General features: G+C 44.3%; 1 protein-coding gene across 1 annotated transcript in view; it reads right to left on the bottom strand.

Moving 5' to 3' along the window:
* The window catches only part of dcaf5 (ddb1 and cul4 associated factor 5), an 81,710-nt gene that overhangs the window by 15,582 nt on the left and 46,115 nt on the right, over positions 1-20,013 (bottom strand). Inside the window, exon 6 of the mRNA XM_078233358.1 lies at positions 9,214-9,280. Within this exon, the coding sequence (XP_078089484.1) occupies positions 9,214-9,280 (67 nt within the window). The remainder of the gene's footprint in view (positions 1-9,213; positions 9,281-20,013) is intronic.

The raw sequence follows: 20,013 nt of genomic DNA, 5'->3' as shown, positions 1-20,013 counted from the left end.
TGTTACTTGAAAAGAGGTGATTAAATTTCAAGCTCGAAGTGGTTTAAGACGGGGATAAATGGAAAAATAAAATTGGGAAATTAGACTTGAGAATTATTCTTCGGAACAAAAATCAAGAAAGCAATTAACTTTCCCGATCCCGTGTCCAAAGGGCAAGACTGACCAACAACTAGAACCCAGAACTCAGCTTTATGCTACAACTAATAGTTCAAACTTTTGTGCATGTAAACTTGCAAGAAGATGGACATGAGGGCAGAATCAGACTCAGTCTTTGCGTACCCTCTCCTTCCTGAGACTAAATGGTCTGGCAAAACTCACTCATACAAAATGACTTGCTGTGATGAATCGATGTAAAATTTTAATTAAGGCAGCACTTCTGACTTGCACACTACTGGAAGGATAAAGTAAAATAAAAATACGAAAGCAATACAAATGCAGAAACACAAATTAAAACTGGAGCTGTTTTCACAAGGTGATTGGGTGAACGGTGTTATTAAGCCAAGGGGAAGGTCAATAGAAACAGACTGTTTTATGGTTTCTACAATAAGGGGACAAGATGAAGTCCAAGGGGTTGCTGCCAGAAGGACAGAAGAACACTTTTGGCATCAAAGGTTGTGCAATAGCAGAATGCACAACCAAAGGGAGTGATAAAAGCAGAAGTCATGTCAACATTTAAGAATGGGTAAGAAGCTAATAGAAAGAACAGGAGAAAATGGAAAATTAAAACATGGCGGGGACATGGGATGAGTGGTGGTATTTGGGTGAAGGATAAACACCACAGATTAGTTGAAGCCAACAGTTTCTATCAGTGTTGTAATTGATTTGCAATTTAGTTGAAAGACTAAATCTCCACGGCGGCATGGTGGCACAGTGGTTAGCACTGCTGCCTCACAGCACCAGGGATCCGGGTTCAATTCCGGCCTCGGGTCACTGTCTGTGCGGAGTTTGCATATTCTCCCCGTGTCTGTGTGGGTTTCCTCCGGGTGCTCCGGTTTCCTCCCACAGTCCAAAGATACGTGAGTTAGGTTGATTGGCCATGCTAAATTGACCCTAATTTCAGGGGATTAGCTAGGGTAAATATGTGGGGTTACAGGGATAGGGTGGGATGGTTGTCAGTGCAGACTCGATGACCCTTTGTCAAAGCTCTTTTCTCTCCTTACATTTGCTGTCAGGCTAATGATTTTCCAGTATTTTCTCTTTTGGTTTCATAAAAAGAGCTTTGACAAAGGGTCATCTGGACTCGAAACGTCAGCTCTTTTCTCTCCTTAAAGGTGCTGCCAGACCTGCTGAGATTTTCCAGCGTTTTTGATTTGATTTGATTTATTATTGTCACATGTATTAACATACAGTGAAAAGTATTGTTTCTTGCGCGCTATACAGACAAAGCATACCATTCATAGAGAAGGAAAGGAGAGAGTGCAGAATGTAGTGTTACAGTCATGGCTAGGATGTAGAGAAAGATCAACTTAATGCGAGGTAAGTCCATTCAAAAGTCTGACAGCAGCAGGGAAGAAGCTGTTCTTGAGTCAGTTGGTACGTGACCTCAGACTTTTGTATCTTTTTCCCGAAGGTGGAAGAGGGAATGTCCGGGGTGCGTGGGGTCCTTAATTATGCTGGCTGCTTTTCCGAGGCAGCAGGAAGTGTAGACAGAGTCAATGGATGGGAGGCTGGTTTGCGTGATGGATTGGGCTACATTCACGACCTTTTTCTCTTTTGGTTTCATAAAAAGAGCGTTGACAAAGGGTCATCTGGACTCGAAACGTCAGCTCTTTTCTCTCCTTACAGATGCTGCCAGACCTGCTGAGATTTTCAAGCGATTTCTCTTTTGGATTCAGATTCCGGCAACCACAGTAATTTGCTTTTATCCTTAGATACTGTAATGGTGACTGACTAAACAGAATACTGCATAACTCAGCAAGTATAGAGTTCGAATCCAACTCGATGATGACAGTATATTCAAAGAAAATCAAACACAGGAGTATAGACACACAGAGGGACCTGGGTGTACAAGCCCACAGATCCTTAAAGGTGGCAGCACAGGTGGAGAGGGTGGTGAAGAAGGCATATGGCATGCTTGCCTTTATTGGATGGGGCATAGAATATAAAAGTTGGCATATGATGTTGCAGCTGTATAGAACGATGGTTAGGCCACATTTGGAATACTGCGTCCAGTTCTGGTCGCCGCACGACCAGAAGGACGTGGAGGCTTTGGAGAGAGTACAAAGAAGGTTTACCAGGATGTTGCCTGGTATGGAGGGTCTTAGCTACGAGGAGAGATTGGGTAAACTGGGGTTGTTCTCCCTGAAAAGACGGAGGATGAGGGGCGACCTAATAAAGGTGTATAAAATTATGAAGGGCATAGATAGAGTGAACAGTGGGGAGCTTTTTCCCAGGTCGGAGGTGACGAACACAAGGGGTCACGGGTTCAAGGTGAGGGGGGCAAGGTTCAACACAGATGTCAGGGGGACGTATTTTACACAGAGGGTGGTGGGGGCCTGGAATGCACTGCCAAGCAAGGTGATTGAGGTGGACACGCTGGGATCGTTTAAGACTTATCTAGATAGCCACATGAACAGACTGGGAATAGAGGGATACAAAAGAATGGTCTAGTTGGGCACATGAGCGGCGCAGGCTTGGAGGGCCGAAGGGCCTGTTCCTGTGCTGTATTGTTTTTTGTTCTATTTGCGGCTGAGACCAGCATTTCTCCTTCACTGAGCAACTTTCTATGAATTTCCTGAAGTTTGAAAATTGGGACGGTTGCTATTTGACATTGCTGCCAACTCCAGTTGCATTTCTGGAATCACGGAAAATAGAAAGGGCCAAACAGGCTAATTTTTCACATGTCGAATCAGTCTCCTGTGGCAGTGCTCACAATGAATTGAGACCAAGTATAGAGGCAAGTGGTTAGATGGCGAGGATTAATTGGACCAGGGGGCACAGACATAATTCCATCCCCATCTCATAATTAGGCCCTTACTTTCCAATTATGAATTCTTGTACTTACATTTACAACAGAAACGGTCACACTGTAAACACACCCTCCTGCCAGTGGTGATGTAGTGTCTCCCTTGGCAGGAAAGTATAATTGCGGCTTGAAAAGCTTACACAAACAGCTCCATTATACATGTGGACATTGACATTTGTATTGGGGAAAGTTGGGTGAAAATCAATTTTTGATTTATTACATTGTATATCATGTTAGATTAATCAAAAGCCAACAGAGGGGCCATACGCAGTCACAAGACATGACTGTATGGAAGGATCTTGCTGCAGAACTTGCAGAATTGCTCTGTTAACCATTTATTCTGGACCCTCCAGTTCAAAAACAAAATGTTACTTGCTGGAAGGCTATCTCCTCAGCCAATGAAATATTAAGGAAAGGGAATGAATCGGAGAAACAGCCAAGAGGAGGAAGAGCAGAGAGAAAAAAGGAGCAAAAGAAATTCAATTTGGTAACAATTTACCACTTGACGAAAACGACCCCATAGTTTAAATTGTCCCCCCTCTGTCATCACATTAACAACTATCACAATGTCAAAAAGAAGCTGCGTTCTTAATTACCAGACTCAGCTTCCTACGGTGAGTTTAATGGAAACTGAATGCACAAATCGATCCAGTTCTTAAAAGTAGCAGGGAGGCTGCCACATCTTTGCTGCGAAGCAGACAGCAGGATGGCATAAATCAACCAGCATGTTCTGGAGATTCACACTCCATGGCGTATCTCTTAATCCCCTGGCTGATTCACACATGAATAATGCTCTATGCTATCACGTGCTACTTTTTCCAGCACGATCTGGCCCAACCTACGGCTAGGTTGAGAGAGACTGCTTACGGGATGCTAGGCTTAAGCACAAGTATCTCATTACCAACTTTGCTTAGTAGCTGGTGTTTGACATCATAGTGATAAATAATACATCTCAGAAACCCAATTCTCAAAACACCACCAGATAAATCAAACATGGCTGGTTTCTTCCACACGGACACTTCAAATGCCACGGCCTTTATCTCATCGAAACATGCCTGCAAAGCATCAGAGGTTTATCGCTCTGCACATCTGAAATAAAGATTATTAAAAAACCAAATGTTCACATTATAGAACTATTTTAGGATAGCAAGAACCAAGTAGAACTTCATCAGTAATGTCACACTGCCATCGGTAGCAGTTATGATCACAGTTATAAACTAAATTGGATATACTCTCTTGGCGTGGCACGGTGGCAGAGTGGTTCGCACTGCTGCCTCGCAGCACCAGGGACCCGGGTTCGATTCCCGGCTTGGGTCACTGTTTGTGCGGAGTCTGCACATTCTCCCCGTGTCTGCGTGGGTTTCCTCCGGGTGCTCCGGTTTCCTCCCACAGTCTGAAAGACGTGCTGGTTAGGTGCATTGGCCGTGCTAAATTCTCCCTCAGTGTACCCGAACAGGCGCCGGAGTATGGCGACTAGGGGATTTTCACAGTAACTTCATTGCAGTGTTAATGTAAGCCTACCTGTGACACGAATAAATAAACTTTAAATATGTTCCCAGCCAGCTAGTTTAAAGCTCAGATCTGGAGACCAATCTTACCATTTGAACTGTTGGCAATTCAAATCAATTAGTTCCAAAAATCTCAAGGAACTAAATATTTTATAAATGTATATATCATTTTACTGCCTGGCTTCAGGTCGGAAACGAACTAAGAAAACATATTTATTTAGACTTGTTGCATGCCACGATTGTAATAATTTAAAAATAGTCATCGAGAGCTATTTTCCATGAAATCCACTGTATTATTTTCTATGCGGAAAGGATGAGAAATATAAAAACCTAGCGATTATGTAACAAAACAGTAAAATAAACTGCAGTTATCACACACTTTTCACGATCCTTGGATACCCTAAAGTGTCTGCTGTAACGTAGGGGAATGCACCAAGCACACTGTGTGCAGCAGGGTCCTACCACATCACAAAGCTGGATTGCCTGATAAATAGTCGATGGGGTTGAGGATTAACATCTCACCCCAAGCGTAACACCCTCTTGGTACTGCACGGACTTGTGAGCCCGAGTTATCCACTAAAACTTCTGGAGTAGGATCCGAACCCACAACTTCCTTAATCAAAAGCTACCAATGACTCGAGGCTGCCATGTGGGCGATGACATCGGTGTTTGAGATAAAGGTTGCAAGCAACTAAGGTAATTTAAAAATTGGCAATAGTGATCTCTAAACTAGCAACCGCATTCAGATAGAGGCTGTGACCTTTGCAATTGTTCCATTAGCGTATCAAACAAGTAGCATTTTCCATTTTGCTTTGTCCTGAATACGTGAATTGTCGGCCAGGGTAACAAGAGGCTACCCTTAAGCTGTTGAAATCTATTTGCTGTTTTAATTACTTTGTGAAGGCGTCATTTTTAATGCATCTTTTGAACCAGTTTACCTTCCAAAGAAATAGAGGCATATAATCATAGAAGCCCTACAGTGCAGGAGGTGGTCATTTGGCCCATCGAGTCTGCACCGACCACAATCCCATCCAGGTCAACAAAGAACAATACAGCACAGGAACAGGCCCTTCGGCCCTCCAAGCCTGCGCCGCTCCCTGGTCTAAACTAGACCATTCTTTTGTATCCCTCCATTCCCACTCCGTTCATATGGCTGTCCAGATAAGTCTTAAACGTTCCCAGTGTGTCCGCCTCCACCACCTTGCCTGGCAGCGCATTCCAGGCCCCCACCACCCTCTGTGTAAAATATGTCCTTCTGATATCTGTGTTAAATCTCCCCCCCTTCACCTTGAACCTATGACCCCTCGTGAACGTCACCACCGACCTGGGGAAAAGCTTCCCACCGTTCACCCTATCTATGCCTTTCATAATTTTATACACCTCTATTAAGTCTCCCCTCATCCTCCATCTTTCCAGGGAGAACAACCCCAGTTTACCCAATCTCTCCTCATAACTAAGCCCCTCCATACCAGGCAACATCCTGGTAAACCTCCTCTGTACTCTCTCCAAAGCCTCCACGTCCTTCTGGTAGTGTGGCGACCAGAACTGGACGCAGTATTCCAAATGCGGCCGAACCAACGTTCTATACATCTGCAACATCAGACCCCAACTTTTTTGTCCTATTCCCGTAACCCAACATACTTACCCTTCTAATCCCCTGACACAAGGATCAATTTAGCATGGCCAATGAACCTAACCTGCACATCTTTGCACTGTGGGAGGAAATGGGAGCATCTGGAGGAAACCCACGCAGACATGGGGAGAATGTGCAAACTCCACACAGACAGTGACCCGAGGCTGGAATTGAACCCGGGTACCTGGTGCTGTGAGGCAGCAGTGCTAGCCACTGGGCTACCGTGCTGCCCCAATCAGAGGCAATCCTGATTCTCCAGTTCCCTTCTCACTCCATAGGTCAGTGTTTAATGAGTGGAGGCGGAATCTTATCATTTGCGTCAGCGGGATTTTCCCATCCTGCTGCAATGTACAGAGATTTAGCTGCTGCCAAATTCTCCGACCGCGCAGCAGGAGTGTGATGTGAACGGCCAGTCAGATCGCGTCCTGGGTGCTTTTCATATGTAAGAGCTTTCCATCAAAGCCATGTGGTCCAAAAAGGTTCGTGCAATGTATTCAAGAGGTTTAGTAACAGCTTCGAAACATTGGCCAGCGTCACTGTACTGGCTTTGATAAATAACCAATTCTCTTCTTTCTTTTTGAGTTTGGCAATGCCAACACGGCAGCATTTATTGCCCATTCCGAGTCAGCTTGACAAGACTGTGGAGCTTTCAGAAGGCATTAGGAGTCAAACATATATTGTGGAACTAGAGTCATGTGTAGGCTAAGCTCGGGTCAGGGTTCCTTGAAAGATATCAAGGAACCAGTTGAGATTTTGCAATAATCTGACAGCTTTCATGAACATTTCATAAAATTATTAAATTTATTTTCACAACTTGCCATGGTGAGATTTAAAACTCGAAACTAATTGGGTGCTAGCCAACTACTATGTCTACGAGGCGAGCATACAATATTCCTGTTATAGCTTGAACCATATATGGTTTCTCATTATTTACTGTCCATCTATGGAGATCAAACGTTACAGGACGTCACCCGTACTGTTTCCAATATATATCAATAGCAGATTCACTGTTGCAACAAGCAAACCTTGTATTCAAGGCCAGGTTTATATAAGGCGTTTCACACTCACTATGGAGACCAGCTTGTACAAGAAGCACACATTAACTAGTGGAAGGAAACCCAAATTGTAAGGTATAAAACTGAACGCTAACTCACACTATTTGCTGTGTATTCCTGGAGTTCCAGTATTTGCATCCCAGTCCTTGCCTCCGCAAGTTGACCCTGGTGCTGTTCTGCTCTCCTAAGCTAGTTCAGGCTCAGCTCTCAGCTGGGGCAGTTTTTACAAGGGGCTCATTTCAAACCAGTTCACACATTTTGTTTTGTGAGAAGGGATGCAGGAAAATGATCATAACTTTGTCAAAGTTGATTAGATAGTCTGTTCTCCCCATGTCTGTGAGGGTTCCCTCTGGGATTTTAAAAATTCATTCGTGGGACATGGGCGTCGCTGGCTGGCCGGCATTTATTGCCCATCCCTAATTGCCTTTGAGAAGGTGGTGGTGAGCTGCCTTCTTGAATCGCTGCAGTCCACGTGCTGTGGGTTGACCCACAATGCCGTTAGGGAGGGAATTCCAGGAGTCATTGTTCAAGATTCTCTCAAGGTTAACGTGCAGGTTCAGTCAGCAGTTAGGAAGGCAAATGCAATGTTAGCATTCACGTCAAGAATACAAGAGCAGGGATGTTACTTCTGAGGCTGTATAAGGCTCTGGTCAGACCACATTTGGAGTATTGTGAGCAGTTTTGGGCCCCGTATCTAAGGAAAGATGTGCTGGCCTTGGAAAGGGTCTAGAGGAGGTTCACAAGAATGATCCCAGGAATGAAGAGCTTGTTGTATGAGGAACGGTTGAGGACTCTGGGTCTGTACTCATTGTTGTTTGGAAAGATATGGGGGGATCTTATTGAAACTTACAGGATACTGCGAGGCCTGGATAGAGTGGACGTGGAGAGGATGTTTCCACTAGTAGGAAAAACTAGAACCAGAGGGCAAAACCTCAGGCTAAAGGGACGATCCTTTAGAACAGAGATGAGGAGGAATTTCTTCAGCCAGAGAGCGGTGAATCTGAGGAACTCTTTGCCGCAGAAGGCTGTGGAGGCCAGGTCATTGAGTGTCTTTGAGACAGAGATAGATAGGTTCTTGATTAATAAGGAGACCAGGGGTTATGGGGAAAAGGCAGGAGAATGGGGATGAGAAAAATATCAGCCATGATTGAATGGCAGAGCAGACCTGATGGGCCGAGTGGCCTAATTCTGCTCCTATGTCTTATGGTCTTATCTTGATTCAGCAATTGTGAAGGAATGGCGATATATTTCCAAGTCAGGATGGTGAGTGGCTTGGAGGGGAACTTGCAGGTGGTGATGTTCCAATGTGTCTGCTGCCCTTGTCCTTCTAGATGGGAGCAGTGTGGGTTTGGCAGGCGCTGTCTAAGGATCTTTGGTTAACCGGGTGCTCCGGTTTCCAAAGATGTGTAGGGTAGATGGATTGGCCATGCTAAATTGCCCCTTAATGTCCCAAGATATGTAGGTTAAGGGAATTAGCGGGGTAATGCGTGGGGTTACGGGGATAGGGAAAGAAGCAGGACTGGGTGGGATGCTCTGTTGGAGAGTCGATGCCGACTCGATCGGCCAAATGGCCTCCTTCTGCACGGTAGGAATTCTATGATTAGAGAATGGAACAGTTCTCCACTTGTGATACAGTAACTTCAAAGAAATTGCTAAACTTGGCATTAATGATCAGGGATTCCTCCTCCAAGGTGGTAGAAAAACATACCTCAATCCAAATCTTAGAAATTGGCCTCTAGAGGGCTAATATTTCTTTAAATTCCCACAGTTGGACTGAGACTTCCCAATTGGTGTTGAACAGTAGGCAGTTTTGGATTTTGAACCAACACCATTTGGAAGCCATCGAACTCCACTTTGCATGAGATCCTTACAGTTGGAAGGCCATCATCGGTCCAGGTTTGTATTAAAAAAAGCTTTGACGACAAATTATTTGCAGCCTGAGCTTCTCTTCAGTGAGAGCTATTGTTCAGTGTTTCTTTATTCTTTAGTTACCAGAGAAAAAGAGATATGAAATCATCAGAGTAAATCAGGTCAGGCAAAATATCAACTCACCTGTCTCCAAACTGGAAGGAATGCGCCACATGTACAGATTAAAGTCATCGGAGCCAGATAAAACGAACTGGAACAATAGAAAAAGCATCCATTATTCATGTGGATTCCCACAAGGTTGTTTATTTTTGCAAAGGTTAAGATTTGAAAACTTGCAGACAGGGAAGTTAATGAGAAAATTAATTTTAGCATAGATAAATACGAGATGACGCACAACAGGTTGGTTAGGTCGAATGGTCGGTTTCTGTGCTCTATATGTATGTAACTCGACAGAATTCCGATTACATCTCTTAAAAATGCATTTTCAGGTTTCCCTTTTCCATGTTAGTTACGCATCTTTGTGGGCCATTACAGCTCCTTTGGCAGAAAGCCCTACATATCCTACAACCTTTTGGTTGCAGTGATCAAAGATCCACAATATACAGAAAGCTAGATTGTTATTGGTTCAGCTCTAAATTTCTCTCATAGAATTAGAATCCCTACAGTGCAGAAGAGTATCTTACCCAAGCCCTATCCCCGTGACCCCACACATTTATCATGGCTAATCCATCTAACCTAGACATCTTGGGACACTAAGGTGCAATTTATCATGGCCAATCCACCTAACCTGCACATCTTTGGAGTGTGGGAGGAAACCGGGGCACCCAGAGGAAACCCACACAGACACGGGGGAGAACGTGCAAACTCCACGCAGACAGTGACCCGAGGCCGGAATTGAACCTGGGTCCCTGGTGCTATGAGGCAGCAGTGCTAACCACTGTGCCACCCTCATTGCTAACAAGAACAGAAAAAGTACCAATACCTAGTCATAACTACTAGCATTCGGGTTAGTTGAAGATACTTACTCTTACAGCCTATACATTTATTTGCATTGCATCACCAAATTATAAATTTTTCAAAGCTGTTTTTCACCTCATTCTAAGCTCAGATTTCTTAAATTATATCTTCCTTTACAGAGCTAGTTTGACAAATCAATGCAATGTTACAAACTTATTTTTTTTAGAATCATAGAATCCCTACAGTGCAGAAGATGGCCATTTGGCCCATCGAGTCTGCACTGACCACAATCCCACCGAGGCCCTATCCTCATAACTCCATGTATTTACCCTGTTGATCCCCCGACACTAAGGGGCAATTTACCATGGCCAATCAACCTAACCTGGACATCTTTGGACTGTGGGAGAAAACCGGAGCACCCGGAGGAAACCCACGCAGACACGGGGAGAACGTGCAAACTCCGCACAGACAGTGACCCAAGCCGGGAACTGAACCCAGGAGCTGAGAGGCAGCAGTGCTAACCACTATGCCACCGTGCCATGCTACGTTATGTTTTACAGCGATGCAGAAATGCAATCCTTTCATAGCCTTTAAATACAGATTACTCTTAGACACAAGCCCAACAACTGGAGAAGATCCTAAACCAGAAGCACGTAAACTAAAGGAGACACAGCTTGCAAAACTGGTAAAATATCTAATTTTGACAGTAGGTGTGTGTACTAAAGACAACTACTTGTTTTTCCAAATTAAAACCACAAACTTAAATTCTTTTGAGATTTAGCGAAAGAGTGAGTTTACAGATTTGCATAAATATGATTATTTTGGGCGGCACGGTAGTACAGTGGTTAGCAACTCTGCTGCCTCACAGCACCAGGGATCTGGGTTCAATTCCCAGCTTGGGTCACTGTCTGTGTGTGGAGTCTGCACGTTCTCCACGTGTCAATAATAATGCATTTTGGTAGATTGAACCAGGGCAGGACTTACTCAGTTAATGGTAGGGCGTTGGGGAGAGCTACAGAACAAAGAGATCTTGGGGTACATGTTCACAGCTCCTTGAAAGTGGAGTCACAGGTGGACAGAGTGGTGAAGGCGGCATTCGGCATGCTTGGTTTCATTGGTCAGAACATTGAATACAGGAGTTGGAACGTCTTGTTGAGGTTGTACAAGACATTGGTAAGGCCAGACTTGGAATACTGGTCACCCTATTATAGAAAGGATATTATTAAACTAGAAAGAGTGCAGAAGAGATTTACTAGGATGCTACCAGGACTTGATGGATTGAGTTATAAGGAGAGGCTGGATAGACTGGGACTTTCTTTTCTCTGGAACGTAGGAGGCTGAGGGGTGACCTTATAGAGGTCTATAAAATAATGAGGGGCATAGGTCAGCTAGATAGTCAATATCTTTTCCCAAAGGTAGGGGAGTCTAAAACTAGAGGGCATAGGTTTAAGGTGAGAGGGGAGAGATACAAAAGTGGCCAGAGGGGCAATTTTTTCACACAGAGGGTGGTGAGTGTCTGGAACAAGCTGCCAGAGGTAGTAGTAGAGGCGGGTACAATTTTGTCTTTTAAAAGGCATTGAGACAGTTACATGGGTAAGATGGGTATAGAGGGATATGGGCCAAATGCAGGCAATTGGGACTAGCTTAGGGGTTTTTAAAAAAAAGGGCGGCATGGACAAGTTGGGCCGAAGGGCCTGTTTCCAGGCTGTAAACCTCTATGACTCTAAGTCTGCTCTATTGTTCTAGTAGTTCCTGTTTCAAAAGGATTAGAAAGAAAATGGACAAAGGTTCTTAAATAAGCCAACTAAGATTATGCAATTTAATTCCATGTTCGGAATATAGTCCAAACTGAAGAATCTTTTCCACAAGCCAGACCAAGATTACTGCAAAGTAAGCAGTTTGATCCAGTGTCTAACATCAGTGTATTTCTTAACTTCAAATTAAATTACTGAGATGAAACTACAAAAAGGTACATTTGTCTAGTGTCTTTAGTGTAGAAACAAAACGCAAGAAGCTTCACAGAGGCGTACAGACTAAAACAAAGGGCTAAAATAGGGAATCATAGAATCTACAGTGCAGAAGGAGGCCATCTGGCCCATCGAGCCTGCACCGACAACAATCTCACCCAGGTCCCATCCCCGCAACCCTACATATATTCACCCTCCTAATCCCCCTGACACCAAGGGGCAATTTATCATGGCCAATCAACCATTTTCATAGAATCACAGAATCCCTACAGTGCAGAAAGAGGCCACTTGGCCCATCGAGTCTGCACCGACAACAATCCTACCGAGGGCCCCACCCCCGCAAATCCCCCTGACACCAAGGGGCAATTTGGCATGGCCAACCAACCTAACCCGCACATCTTTGGAGTCGGGGAGGAAACCAGAACACCTGGAGGAAACCCACGCAGAGACAGGGAGAATATATAAACTCCACAAAGACAGTGACCCAAGCTGGAATTGAACCCAGGTCCCTGGCACTGTGAGGCAGCAGTGCTAACCACTGTGCCACACATTAGGATGAATGAGCAAAAATGTGATTAAAGGTGATGGGTTATCGGGAAAATGTTTAAAGGTGAAAAGATGGAGATGTGCAGGAACGGAACTCTAGAGTATGGGATAGAGGCAATTGATGACATGGCTACCAGGGGTACGGCAAAGGGAAAAATACACAAAAGGCCAGAATTAGAGGAAACAGGATTGAGGAGAGATTACAGGCTGATTCAGGACACAGAATGGGGTGAGGGGGGAAAGAGGCCACAACGGGATTTAAACACAAGCTCATGAAAATAAAGTGGAGGCCTGAGAACCAGGAGCCAGAGTAGCACAGCGAGGACAAGAGGACTGAGAATGAGGAGGACTTGGGAAAAGGCGGAATGTGGGCAGACTGCTGGATGAGACGAAGTTCAAAAGACATGGGAGGATGAAGAGCTGGCCAGCAGAGCATTGGGTTAGTCAAGTTTGGAGATGGTAAGGACTTGAATCAGAGATTCAGAGGGCAAAGGGTTGAGTCAGGAGCAGGCAGATTTCACAACGGTAGAAGTAGTGAGGAGATGTTTCTTCATCCAGAGGGTGGTGAATATGTGGAATTCACTATCACAGAATGTAGTTGAGGCCAAAAACGTGTGATTTGGTTGGCCTCTATTGGCGATGGGCAGTAAGTGAGGGGTCAGAGGAGGGTTTCTTGGAGGTATACCCAAGGTAATGGTGGGAGGACAGCTTGAGAACTCACGGCTGGAGTTGCTGGTTACGAAGACGACAAAATCAGGATCATAGTTGAACTGTGCAGTGAAATTTAAACAGTAAGCTCTCAATGAAACTAATGCAGCTTCCAGAAGTGTTTGGGTCATGTGTTACTGAGAAAGCATGCTCAGCAAAGACCCAGAAAACAGCCAGGAGCCAGTTTTCTCCATCCAAAGTGGGGAGGCTTGCTTTTTTTTAATGTTTCTGCGATCAGACTCAGGAGTGGAGGCTAAATTTGATGACAATAACACACACTAAAACTTTTCGCAGGGACAATTTATTACCATTGATGCAGATACCAACATTTCCAGTCAGCCATGCTTTAAGACCAGACAGATAACAGGAGATACAAATGGTTCACATCATGCCATTTACAGCTGGAATCAGCATGCAATCACGTTAGCAGCTGCTGGTGGAAAGGGAGATAACTAACAGGTGGCAGCCAGTTTTAAAGTTAGCAACGGGTCTTTCCCGTCGCCATCCGAAATTAAATTACGCATCTGTAACAAGCAATGACATGGACTTGAACCAGTAGAATCTAAACTTAGAAAAATAAATAGAAAATCTCCCGATAAGAAATTAAACTGAGGTAGAGAATAGTTTGATTTGTTGTCACATGTATTAGCATACAGTGAAAAGTATTGTTTCCTTTGTGCTATACAAAGCATACCGTTCATAGAGGAGGAAACGAGAGAGTATTACAGTCATAGTTAGAGTGTAGAGAAAGATCAACTTAATGCGAGGTAGGTCCATTCAAAAGTCTGATGGCAGCAGGGAAGAAGCTTTTCTTGAGTCGGTTGGTACGTGACCTCAGACTTTTGTATCTTCGTCCCATTCGTTGTAATTTTGTCCCATTTGTTATCCTAGCGCATTTTCTCTGGTAGTGCTGATTGTTTTAAGTTCCCCCCTCCTTTACCACTCCCCCCACCCCACTTTTCTACTATTCTTGGCTTGCTGCGTCTTCTACTGTGAAGACAGATACAAAATACTTGTCTCTGCCATTTCCTTGTTTCCCATTATTAATTCCCAGTTTCACCCGCTCTAAGGAACCAACACTTGCTTTAGTTACTCTCTTCCTTTTTAATAACACCAGAATACCTCCATTTTGAAACTTTCACCATTGTGTTTCAATCCCCTCATGGTCTCGCCCCTCTACTAGTTCAGTGGAAACTTTCCTTCTTGCAATTCTAGCCTATTAAATGGTTTTCTTCACGACACTCCCCTATGGTTGCTTTGTCCCACTGCTGCACCATCTGCCACCTAGGTTGCATGCTCCTTCCCTAAGGCTTCTGCCCTACCAACATCTTTAAGACCCTTCTTAAAACCTTAATTTTTCACCAACAAAATCTTTAACTCCTCTCTTGTAATTTTTAACCACACTTCTACAAACAGTTTTGGGCTGTTTTTAAATCTAAGTGGCTTTTTTGACAAAAATGTGGTTTCTGCTTTGTTTTTTCTTTTTAAAACTTTATTTAAACCATTATTTAATGCCCTAAGCTGAATAGAGAGAATAGTTTTCCAAGCAGGAAAGGTGGCACAGTGGTTAGCACTGCTGCCTCACAGCACCAGGGACCCAGGTTCGATTCCCAACTTGGGTCACTGTCTGTGTGGAGTTTGCACATTCTCCCCGTGTCTGCGTGGGTTTCCTCCGGGTGCTCCGGTTTCCTCCCACAGTCCAAAGATGTGCAGGTTGGGTGGATTGGCCATGCTAAATTGCCCCTTAGTGTCAGGGGGACTAGCTAGGGTAAATGCATGGGGTTACGGGAATAAGGCCTGGGTGGGATTGTGGTCGGTGCAGACTTGATGGGCCGAATGGCCTCCTTCTGTCCTATTGGATTCTACTATGCTAAGCAATTTTCTCTTCCTTACAGAAGGAATGTTGCTGCTTTATTCCTTTGCTCTTAAGTGTTGTCCGCAGGTTACATCAGGATGTTATTTCTACGTTATCTTGGGCCCTCATCAATAGACACAAAAATGCAACTGTTGAATCGGTAGAAAGTTAGTCAGGTTCGGCAATCACTTCCCCAAAGCTCAAATAAACACTTGCGATTGGAATTTGTGTTCGTCAAAAGGAGGACTTGCTCAAAACTTTGGTTACTGCGGTTAAGCTTAAAAATGGAAATTGCTGCCATTACGGCAGGTGGACTTTGCAGCAGTTTACAAAGAGCTCCAAGTGTGGTGAAGCAATCAGAGCTCATTACCAATGGAGGGAAAAGCTTTGAGCTTTTCAACCACATTTACCTGGACTGGGAGAGCAGGGAACTAGACATCATCTTTAGTCGGGCATAGAGGGTGCACTTTTTATTTGGAAAAAGGAGACTCAATGTGAATGAGGTTTAAATGCTGTTTCCATAGTCCTCATGCCACAATAAAGCCTGTACAGATTAAGGTTTTAACACTTCTACATCCTTGAAAAATCACAAGCTGCTAATTGTAGAGTAATCTTCAATGCAGAAAAAAAAACATCCTCAGGCACATCACAGAGGTGTAAAATAATATTGATGGCAATTTCTGTACTGGGAAGTGGTGATCGAACAAGTTAAAAACATTATTATAAAAGCAAATTACTGCGGATGCTGAAATCTGAAACCAAGAGAGAAAATGCTGGAAAATCTCAGCAGGTCTGGCAGCATCTGTAAGGAGAGAAAAGAGCTGACGTTTCGAATCCAGATGACCCTTTGCCAAAGCTCTTTTCTCTCCTTACTGATGCTGCCAGACCTGCTGAGATGTTCCAGCATTCTCTCTTTTGGTTAAAAATATTATTGACTTGATAATTATTTCCTGTAATTTTGTTTTTATTTCAGATTGCTGCTCTCTGCAATATTATACTTGTGTGTGAACAGAGTACCACAGTATACATGATTCACCATCAAATAGCCAACTCCTGAAGTCTGGCCAATGCCAATTTGAACGTACGTTATGTTTAATGACTGAGACTCAAGTTGCCCCAAGTTGTCCAAAGATGTGCGGGTTAGGTTGATTGGCCAGGTTAAAAAAATTGCCCCTTAGAGTCCTGGGATGTGTAGGTTAGAGGGATTAGCGGGTAAAATATGTGGGGGTAGGGTCTGGGTGGGATTGTGGTCGGTGCAGACTCGATGGGCCGAATGGCCTCCTTCTGCACTGTAGGGTTTCTATGATTTCTATGATGTTCCAGGAAATGGGCTTTTGACAGATTGCAAAGATTTACTTTTGGACAGGCTTTCAGCCACAAAAGACTTAAAAATACATTAAAATTGTGACAGTCTTCAAAACTAATTAAAGACGACACAGGAAAGAGACGTGAATATGAGCGGGGAGGGGGAGGAGGGAACTGAGCCAATATCACAGTTGAAGCTGTGGAGCTGCTGCATCACAGATCTAGGGACCTGGGTTCAATTCCGGCCTTGGGTGACTTGTCTGTGTGGAGTCTGCACATTCTCCCCGTGTCTGCGTGGGTTTCCTCCCACACTCCAAAGATGTGTGGGTTGGATTGATTGACCATGCTAAATTACCCCTTAGTGTCAGGGAGGTTAACAGGGTAAATACACAGGGTTAGGGCCGGGTAGGGTTGTTGTCGGTGCAGACCCGATGGGCCGAAGGGTCCCCATCAGCACTGTGGGGCTCTATGATATAAAGTCATATGTACACGTACACACACACGTACACACACACACGTACGCATGCATACACAGACAATATAATGTAAAAAAATAAAATTAGAGTTTATTTATTAGTCACAAGTAAGGCATACATTAACATTGCAATGAAGTTACTGTGAAATTCCCCTAATCGCTACGTTCCGGCGCCTGTTCGGGTCAATGCACCTAACCAGCACGTCTTTCAGACTGTGGGAGGAAACTGGAGCACCGGAAGAAACCCATGCAGACACGGAGAGAATGTGCAGACTCCACACAGACAGTGACCCAAGCCGGGAATTGAACCCGGGTCCCTGGCGTTGTGAGGCAGCAGCGCTAACCACTGTGCAGTCCATACAGTGTAATCAGAAAAGCTCCAATTGGAAGCCTTGTTCAGCAAAGTATTTCTTTAATCAGAAAATCACGTTCGCACAACTGATTCACCAGTGCTGGTTACAGAATCATAATAATTAAATGGAATAATTAATCATTAAACAGAATTAATTATTCCAATTAATCAAACTGCATTTCCATCAGTCTCTAATGAAAAATTTGGTTGTGGAGGAAGAAATTGCAAAGCAGATTATGGATAGGTGTGGAGGTCACAGGGTAGTTGTCATGGGTGACTTCAACTTTCCAAATATTGATTGGAACCTTTATAGGTCGAATAGTTCGGATGGGGCAGTTTTTGTGCAGTGTGTGCAGGAGGGTTTCCTGACACAATATGTGGATAGGCCGACAAGAGGTGAGGCCACATTGGATTTGGTACTGGTAAATGAACCGGGTCAAGTGTTAGATTTGGTTGTGGGAGAGCACTTTGGAGATAGCGACCACAATTCGGTGTCTTTCGTTATTGCAATGGAGAGGGATAGGGCCGTACAGCAGGGCAAGGTTTATAATTGGGGGAGGGGTAATTATGATGCAATCAGGCAAGAATTAGGGAGCATAAGATGGGAACAGAAACTGTCAGGGAAAGGCACAAATGAAAAGTGGAGCTTGTTCAAGGAACAAATACTGCGTGTCCTTGATAGATATGTCCCGGTCAGACAGGGAGGAAATGGCAGAGTGAGGGATTCTTTGGGAGGCAAGGGATGAGATTGCCGAGCCTTTGGCTTTGATCTTTGGGTCCTCACTGTCCACGGGGATAGTGCCAGAGGACTGGAGAGTGGCGGATGTTGTTCCTCTGTTCAAGAAAGGAAATAGGAATGACCCTGATAATTATAGGCCGGTTAGTCTTACTTCGGTGGTCGGTAAGTTAATGGAAAAGGTCCTGAGGGGGAGGATTTAAGACCATTTAGAAAGATGCAGCTTAATCTGGGATAGTCAACACGGATTCGTGAAGGATAAGTCTTGCCTCACAAATTTGATTGAATTTTTTGAGGAGGTAACTAAGTGTGTCGATGAAGGTAGAGCAGTTGATATCATATACATGGATTTTAGTAAGGCATTTGACAAGTCCCCCATGGTCGGCTCATGAAGAAAGTGAGGAGGTGTGGGATAGAGGGAAATTTGGTCGATTGGATAAGTAACTGGCTATCTCATAGAAGACAGAGGGTGGTGGTGGATGGAAAATTTTCAGACTGGAGACCAGTTACCAGCGGTGTAACACAAGGATCAGTGCTGGGTCTTCTGCTATTTGTGATTTTTATAAATGACTTGGAGGAGGGGGCTGAAGGGTGGATCAGTAAATTTGCGGATGACACCAAGATTGGTGGAGTAGTGGATGAGGTGGAGGACTGTTGTAGGCTGCAAAGAGACATTGATAGGATGCAGAGCTGGGCCGAAAAATGGCAGATGGATTTTAACCCTGATAAGTGCGAGGTGATTCATTTTGGTAGGACAAATTTGAATGTGGATTACAGGGTCAAAGGTAGGGTTCTGAGGAATGTGGAGGAACAGAGAGATCTTGGGGTTCATATCCACAGATCTCTGAAGGTTGCCACTCAAGTGGATAGAGCCATGAAGAAGGCCTATAGTGTGTTAGCGTTTATTAACAGAGAGTTTGAGTTTAAGAGCCATGGGGTTATGCTGCCTTGGTGCAGGACCTTGGTGAGACCACATTTGGAATAGTGTGTGCAGTTCTGATCACCTCACTATAAGGAGGATGTGGAAGCACTGGAAAGAGTGCAAAGGAGATTTACCAGGATGCTGCCTGGTTTGGAGGGTAGGTCTTATGAGGAAAGGTTGAGGGAGCTAGGGCTTTTCTCTTTAGAGCGGAGGAGGTTGAGAGGTGACTTAATAGAGGTTTATAAGATGATGAGGGGCATAGATAGAGTGGGCGTTCAGAGACTATTTCCTCGGGTGGATGTAGCTCTTACTAGGGGGCATAACTATAGGGTTTATGGTGGGAGATATAGGAGGGATGTACGAGGTAGGTTCTTTACTCAGAGAGTGGTTGGGGTGTGGAATGGACTGCCTGCTGGGATAGTGGAGTCGGACACTTTAGGAACTTTCAAGCGGTTATTGGATAGGCACATGGAGCACACCAGGATGATTGGGAGTGGGATAGCTTGATCTTGGTTTCAGAAAGGGTTCGGCACAACATTGTGGGCCGAAGGGCCTGTTCTGTTCTATGTCTATTATAGTTTTGTGGCTGTGTTTGATAGGAACACACAAAGTTTTATCAGACACAATAATCAGGTCACGAGTGAACGAGGAGGCATCTTGCGTGGATTAAAATTATGGAAAGCAATTTTGAAACACAACATGCCATCTTGGTAAATATTAATTTTGTTGAGCACACATCTGTCCCTTTTTATTACTGCGTGGCACTCAGGAATCCCAGGAGGCTGCAGGGAGATGAAACCAGAATGCTCACCATGCTAAGCGTAAGAGTTATTTGCAGTTTTGTAAATTCATCAGCGACTGTGACTAGTTTTACAAAGAACTCCCAGATATGAGACAGTGCGCTATTCTTAAAAAAAATGACTCGCTGAGCTCAATGTGCACAATTAGCTTGGGGTGTGTTGATATTTACCTACTGATCTTTAAGCCAAGATCAGGTTCTCTTCAGGATGTGGTCCAAATAGATCTCTCAGTGAATGGGAGTTAATTGTTGCTGCGTCTCCACAGTGGCAGCTACTTGACTCCTTTCTCAATCTAACAACTTCCCAGCATTTTTTTCTTTTGCATTTTTAAACAAAAGTTCTTCCACTAGAGCTGGGTCA

Source organism: Mustelus asterias, chromosome 18 (genome assembly GCF_964213995.1).
Source record: "Mustelus asterias chromosome 18, sMusAst1.hap1.1, whole genome shotgun sequence".
In the NCBI taxonomy this organism is placed as follows: Eukaryota; Metazoa; Chordata; class Chondrichthyes; order Carcharhiniformes; family Triakidae; genus Mustelus; species Mustelus asterias.
This window is presented reverse-complemented; position numbering and strand designations above follow the sequence as displayed.